The 7,942-nt window shown below is 37.3% G+C and overlaps 1 protein-coding gene across 3 annotated transcripts in view; it reads right to left on the bottom strand.

Annotated features, from left to right (window-relative positions):
• The window catches only part of MOB4 (MOB family member 4, phocein), a 29,816-nt gene extending 21,901 nt beyond the window's left edge, over nucleotides 1–7,915 (bottom strand). The window contains exons 1-2 of one of the 3 annotated variants that reach the window (XM_086347677.1): nucleotides 7,829–7,915; nucleotides 4,288–4,350 (exon numbers count right to left, since the gene is read on the bottom strand). In XM_086347677.1, the coding sequence (XP_086203803.1) occupies nucleotides 4,288–4,350; nucleotides 7,829–7,888 (123 nt within the window). In that variant the 5' untranslated portion in view covers nucleotides 7,889–7,915. Of the gene's footprint in view, nucleotides 1–4,287; nucleotides 4,351–4,889; nucleotides 5,196–6,961; nucleotides 7,760–7,828 lie in introns of those variants that run through there. The other 2 variants (XM_086347687.1, XM_086347696.1) reach the window with 2 other exon arrangements.
• Between the last annotated feature and the right edge of the window lie 27 nt (nucleotides 7,916–7,942).

Genomic DNA, 7,942 nt, shown 5'->3' on the forward strand with positions numbered 1-7,942 from the left:
CATACTCAATGGTGAAAAACTGATAGGTTTCCCTTGCTCTAAAATTAAACACGAGGGAATTCCTAGGTAGTCCAATGGTTAGGACACTACACTTTCACTGCTGAGGGACAGAGTTCAACCCCTGGTCAGGGAACTAAGATCCCACAAGGCCAAAAACAAAAAAAATCCAGAAATGAGACAAGAATGCCTGCTTTCACCATTGCTATTCAACACTATACTTAAATTCTAGCCAGAACAATTAAACAGAAAATAAGCTCATAAAGCTAATAAATGAATTCAATGAAGTAGCAGAATACAAAATCAATATAAAAAATAAGTTGTGTTTCAGGCTTCCCTGGTGGTATAGTGGATAGGAATCCACCTATCGATGCAGGGGACATGGGTTCCATCCCCAGTCCAGGAAGATTCCATATGCCTTGGAACAACTAAGCCCATGCACCACAATTACCAAGCATGCATTATTAACTCAGAGAAAGCCTGCATATAGCAACAAAGACCCAGAGCAACCAAACACAATAACAAACATATATATATATATATATATATATCAGTTGCGTATACCTTCAATGAACAATTCAAAATGAAAATTAAGAAGGAAACTCTTGGAGCTTCCCAGATGGCTCAGTGGTAAAGAATCTGCCTGACAACACAGGAGACACAGGTTCAATCCCTGACCTGGGAAGATTCCACATGCTGTGGAACAACTGAACCACAACTACTCAGCCCTCATGCAGCAACTACTGAAGCCCACGGACCTTAAATGCCCATGCTCTACAGCAAGAGAAGCCACAGCAATGAGAAGCCCATGCATGGCAACTACAGAGTCACCCCCACTCTCTGCAAGTAGAGAAAAAGCCCACCCAGCAAACAAGACCCAGCATAAGAAAAAGAAATAAAAGAAAGCAAAAAAAAGAATGCAACTCCTATATATATCCACACCTATATGTAACTGAATCACTTTGCTGTACACCTGAACATTGTAAATCAACTATTTACTTCAATAAAAAATATGAAGAAAAAAAGAAAGCAACTCCGTCTACAACAGTACCTGAAAGAATAAAATATGGAAGAATTAATTTAAATCAGAAGATTAAATACTTGCATACTGAAAATTACAAAACATTGTTAAAAGTAATTAAAGAAGCCCTAAATGAAAGCTATCTTACATCCATAGGTAGACTTAATATTGTTATCAATATTACCTAAAGCAATCTACAGATTCTGTGCAATTTCTACCAGAATTCCAAGTCTTTCTGCAAGAATGGAAAAGCTGATTCTCAAATTTATATGTAATTCCAAGGGGCACCAAATAGTCAAAAAATCCTGAAAACATAAATTGAAGCATGCACACTTCCCAATTTCAAGACTTACTACAAAGCTACAGTAATCAAAACAGCCTAGAGATCCAATGGCTAAGACTCTGCTCTCCCAATGCAGAAGAACCAAGTTCCATCCCTGACCAGAGAACTAGATCCCACATGCCACAACTAAGAGTTCTCATGCCCTAACTATTGTGCATACTGCAAATAAGATCCTGTGAGCCGCAACTAAGAGTTCTCATGCCTAACTATTGTGTATACTGCAAATAAGATCCTGTGAGCCGCAACTAAGAGTTCTCATGCCTAACTATTGTGCATACTGCAAATAAGATCCTGTGAGCCGCAACTAAGAGTTCTCATGCCCTAACTATTGTGCATACTGCAAATAAGATCCTGTGAGCCGCAACTAAGACCCAGTGCAGCCTAAGTAATTAAAGTAGGTGTTGATATGGAAAAAAAAAAAAAAAGGTCTAGTACTGACATAAGCAGACTTATAGACCAATGGAATTGAACAGAGGAACTAGAAATAAACCCTCACATAAAGTTAAATTATTTTTGACAAGAGTGTCAAAAACCATTCAATGAGGAAAGGATAGTCATTTTTAAGTATACAGTTCTGTGGCTTTCTTGTATTCACAACATCGTGCAACCAAAGAAAAGCCCTGGACCTAACGGCTTCACTGGCGAATTTTACTAAATATTAAAAGAACTAACATCAATCCTTCTCAAAGTCTTTCAAAAAAATTGAAGACAACAGCATATTTCCTAACTCCATTATAGCAGCATTCCTGATACCAAAGCCAAATTAAAATACTCTAAGAAAACTAGAAACCAATATTCCTTGTGAACACTGATGCAAAAATCCTAGCAAATTCAGCAGCAAATTAAAATGATTATACACCATAATCAAATGAGATTTATTCCTTGAACAGAAGGATGGTTCAACATACAAAAACTGATCAATACAATACACCATGTTAACAGAATGGGGGGGGGGGGAACAACACAATGATCTCAATTGGTACAGAAAAACATTTGACAAAATTCAACATTTTTTTATGATAAAAATACTAAAAAACTTAAAATAAGAGGAAACTAACTCAACATAATGAAGGCCAAATATGAAAAACACACAGCAAACATCATACTTAATGTGGAAGAGACTGAAAGCTTTCCATTAAGATCAGAAATAAGATAAGGATGCCTGCTGTTGCCACTTCTATTCAAAATAGTATTTGAAATTCCAGCCAGAGTAATTAGGCAAGAAAAAGAAATAAAAGGCATCTAGATTAGAAAGGAACAAGCTGTTTGTAAATGAAATAATCTCATATGTAGAAACCCAAAAGATTTCACAAAAAAAATTGTTATTAGGACTAATAAATTCAGCATAGCATCAGAACAAAACTCTACTTTAAAGGGAAAAATATCTGCACATTTTTCCTCTTAACTTTTGCCAATTTCCACACACAGAACTCCAGATTTTATTTCCAAATCCTCCATAAGGCCTCTTTACTAACCTATTAAATATTTGTTTATTGAACAACACATTTTTTTTTAAACAATACATTCTTAAAAGGCAAAGGGCAAAGCCATTCAATCATCAGTACTCTTCTATTTCCTGTGCTAAGTATCTAAATACTATACTGAATCCATTCTAAAGGTTTTTAATGTTTCTGTTAAAATTATTAAATGTTTGGGGGCAGGGGCTTCACAGCACGGCTCTCAAGATCTTAGTTCCCTGACTAGGGATCAAACCCATGCCCTCCGCAGTGGAAGCACCGAGTTCTAACCACCAGATCACCAGGGAAATCCCTGTCAAATTTTTACTACTCAAAGAATTCAACTGTATTTTTATTTTGTTTTCCAATATTTTAAAACAACACAATAAATCCAAATAGCTATCTACTTTAACTATCTAGCTATCAAAATCCAACAGCCTTGACTAATATACTAGCACAGCCAATTTCAGTCATCCTTTTATTAACCTTTAATGTGATTTTTAAGAATTAGCTATGGAAACTTTTTTCTCCCAGTTTCCAGATTTTATTCATTTGGGATTAATTTTTTTTTTTTTTAAACCCAACATAGTATACAATACGGTTCTCAGTAAAAATGCTTAAAAATCTCCTGAGGGGTTTTTCAAACCAAACATGCTATCACCTGCTGGATAATCACAGTCTTAGTGAGCTATTTGGTAGTGGAAACAAATTTTCAAATATATTGGAAGGAGACAAAAGTAGTAGTAGTAACTATGGGAATTCCCTGACAGTTCCCTGGAGAGTGGTTAGGACGTGGTAGTCTTACTACCAGGGTCCAAGATTCAATCCCTGGTCAGGGAACTAAGATCCTGCAAGCCAAGCATGTTCTCTAATGTTCAATTACCAAATGAATAATGAGTACACTTTACTTCTTTATACTTATATTATTCTACTAAGCATTCAATTATTTGTGAATTAAATTCGGAGAAGGTAATGGCACCCCACTCCAGTACTCTTGCCTGGAAAATCCCATGGACGGAGGGGCCTGGTGGGCTGCAGTCCATGGGGTCGCTAGGAGTCGGACACGACTGAGTGACTTCACTTTCACTTTTCACTTCATGCATTGGAGAAGGAAATGGCAACCCACTCCAGTGTTCTTGCCTGGAGAATCCCAGGGACAGGGGAGCCTGGTGGGCTGCCATCTATGGGGTCGCACAGAGTCGGACACGACTGAAGCGACTTAGCAGCAGCAAAGTCAAATTTTATACCCTAATTTGGTATATTTTAATAGATAATAAAATGTATTTAAGTTTGATGATAGTTTAATATGCCATCTTAAAACAAAATGAGGTTTGATAAAAGTTTTAAGCAGGCACCCCAATAATTCCATGGATTCTGGTTTGTGCTAAAAGATATAGGAATACTTAACTATGCCAAGGGAGATAAAATGCTTAGGTTATTGGAGTTGCAAAAGAAACTATTATTATTACCTGCTGAACAGCAAGTGTACTGTCCATTTCATCAAAGGATTCATCAGGCCAATTATAGAAATCCTATAAGAAAAAATGTCATGGTTAAAGCATATACAAAGTTACAAGGAAGATGCAATACTATTATGATTAATTTCAATTCTTAATAAAGATCCAAAGTTATACCAGGGGAGAAGAAAAATTCTCATATTTTAAACAATGTGATTATTAGTAAGTAAAAGAAATTTTATTCAATGTTTTAAAGGAACACCAAGATTTTATTTAACTGAATTCTAAGTTACAGTTTTCTCAACCATAGACCCCTCAAATATGGCTCTCAGAAACCTTTCATGTGTTATTAATTGACAAGTCCAGCACAACTTTGTTTGTGGTGGTTAAATATTTTTCCAAAAGTTCTAATGAAAAAAAATATCCAGGCAGTAAAAAACTTCATCAGTTTTTACCCCAAAGAGAATAGCTAGAATAGCAGTTACTACTCCATTAAGTATTATTTAAGACGGATATTATAATAAATTACAATTCTAATTGCAAATGATGTTTTAAATTTCTAAATCAAAATGTGAGCACCATCAAAAATGAATCATTTAAAAAGAACAACCTACTTTTCAAAATTTTATTTATTTTTTGGTTGTGTTGGGTCTTCGTTGCTGCACTCGGGCTTTTTCTAATTGCAGAGAGCGGGGGCTGTGGTTTCGGTAGTTGCCACAGGTGGGCTCAGGAGTTGCAGATCCTGGGCCTCTAGCACACAGGTTCCATAGTTGTGGCACGTGGGCTTAGTTGCTCTTAAGCATGTGGGATTCTCCTGAATCCGGGATGCAATCTGTGTCTCTTCCATTATCAGCAAGTGGACTCTTCACCACTGAGCCACCAGGGAAGCCCGGCAGCCAGGCTTAATCACTGGACTACCAGAAAAGTCCAAACAATCTTCTTTTAAGGGGAATATTTTTATGGATCACCTTGTACTGGTTCTGAACTGCTCTATAGATAGCCCAGTTCACAGACATTCACCGAAGTGTTCGTGACACATTGTAGGTATTCAATAAATGTCTGGGAAAAGGTAGTAGTAAACCAAAAATCTATAACCCTGCATCAGTCAATGTGAATAAGTCTCTAAAAATTGGAGCAAACTGAAGAATACAGTGTTTGATATCACATTAATAAAAGTTTAATTGCAAAAGATATTTATAAATATAATGCATGTAACAGTAAAAAGTTTAAAGAAAAAAAAAAGGAATGATAATCACCATTACTGACTAGGAGTGGGTAGAAGACAGAAGAATGTGATACAGAAGGATTTAACTATATTAGTAATGTCCTAGTTCTGAGAGTACGTGATGGGTATGGTATACCATTTAAGTGTCTTAAGCATTTCATATCTTTTCTTTTTTAATATTTGCCTATTCTGAATGAAAATGAACTAAATTTATTTTAAAAGTTAAGACATAAAAATGACTTTCTGGAAATTGTTTTAGGATGTCTCTTCCTAGATATTATCCACATATTATTAGAAAGTAGTTTTAAAATTCTTCCTGATTTGTAGTGACAAATGTTTCTATTACTACACTTTGCAAATTTTTTCATTTTTAAAAAAATAAAAAATAGTTTGTATTCTGTTTTTAAAATATTAGAAAACACATATAGTAATACATAGAAAAGATGTAAAAAGTTAATTAAGAATTAAATGCTTGCCTCATACTTAAAACACTTAAAAGAGGAGCCAAAAATCCAGCTTAATGAACATTCTCATCTAATTCAGTAAAACATTTACTGAAAAACAACTATGTGCCTATAATCCAACCTAACCAATTTAAAAAAAAGTAGAAAGATACTCTAATTCTAAATATATCATTTTAGAGTAGACCCATTTCAGGAAGGAAATCAGTGTGATATACAAAAGACAGGCAGAATGCTGCTTAAGTAGTTCTTTTTAAAAAATCCTAACCTTTTCTATTACATTTTATTTAACAACTGTGATCTATGACTATGTGGAAAAAAGCAAAAGAGCTTTCTATATGTGACTTATTCATAACATAGCAAATAGGCGTGTTACAATACTGAGTTAAAATCTATGATTGTCTATCCTTTCAAAATTAATAACTTTTGAATCAGTAAAAATGGATGATTCTTATGTGAGTACAAAAAATTCACTTCTAAATACAAAAATATAAAAGTTCATCATTTAAAACAATCAGAAATAATGTTTCCACAGAATGAGAATTAAAAGCATCTGAGAAAAGATCATTTATAAAGAAAGAAATTTTGGAAACAGTAAAAAGCACAAATAATATACAAATTCCAAGTAGGATGACCATAAAACTGCCAATAAAACTGACACAATAAAACATGACTATAAAAACAAAAGGCTTTCAAACTGAACTCTCTAAAATTCAGTACTAGAAGCAATTTGTGAAAAAGAAAAGGTCACTAGTGAACTAAGTACAAATAGAATATGGAGACTGTAACCTTTAGCAAAAGCAGTCTAATTTCTGGGCTTCAGTTTCCTTATCTGTAACATGGATCTGGGAAGATGCCTGGATCTAAAAGTTCCCTTTGAAAGGACATCCCTTCCCAAATTCTGTGCAAGGCATTAAAAATCTATTATCTGGCATAAGGTAGTAGCTGCACGGTTGCATCTGGTCCCCTACCCTGCTCGCCACCCCACACATACACTTACCTCTTTTTCTTTAAAATCACATTATAACATCTCTTCTGATTTTGGAGCATGTACCCAATTGCAAACCATTTCACCTGGCAGGTTAATCAGATGAGGTCTAACTACCCTATTTGATTTGTTTTAGGAATGTGAAGAGCACTCGTCTTTTGCAAATCCCAAGAATCAATACTGACACAAGGACCAACTCACCCCAAGTACCGCCCTACTAAAAGTTGATAAAATTATAATCAGTTCCTTCCTTATGCTTCACACATAATAACAAAGAAATTCACAAGGAATGACATCTAACAAGTCCCAGCCTGATGATGAAAACTTGCTGGACCAGAGAACAGCTAGAGTGAGAAGTGGTCAAAAGCAAACAGCAGGAGGAGGATAAAGTGAATTATGGACTCCCGGAGCCGGCTAGACAAGCTGGATGTCAGGAGTCGGGCACGTCACAAGCCAGATAGGAACTGGAAGGCAGGACAAGGTAGGCTGTTTACACCCCTCCCACCCTAGCTGACCCTCATAGAACCTCAGGGTCTCCACCTGGCCGGCCGCACCCCTCAGACACTGGTCACTGGAGATCAGGCAAAAGGCGACAACAAGCAGTGGCTGCTAACAGGCTTTCCAGCCCGGGTCTCGGCCGCCCCCACGCACCCCTCACGCCCACCCTCCAGTCGGAGCTACGCAGGCCTCCCGGGCCGCCGCCGCCTCAGCCAAACCGAGGGGCTGAGGCTCCGGAAGAGCAGGCCGGGCACCAGTGCCCTCGCCAGTCCGCCGGTCGCCCCCGGCCCATCCTCCTCTCAGAGGTATCCAGCTTCAAAGTGCGACTCTGCTCGGCACCAAGAGCCCCCTCCCCCTCCACTAAAGGTGCAGAGATAGTACCTGAGCCTTAGTACCCGGCCTGTTCCGCCTCAGCACAGCCGTCCCCTCCGCCATGACCATAGTGCCAGAGTCTGGGCGGCTGGAGTCGGTACCCGGATGTAGGGGACGGCTGCC

Source organism: Bos grunniens, chromosome 2 (genome assembly GCF_055505025.1).
Source record: "Bos grunniens cultivar Pamir isolate PY7600 chromosome 2, Bosgru_T2T1.0, whole genome shotgun sequence".
In the NCBI taxonomy this organism is placed as follows: Eukaryota; Metazoa; Chordata; class Mammalia; order Artiodactyla; family Bovidae; genus Bos; species Bos grunniens.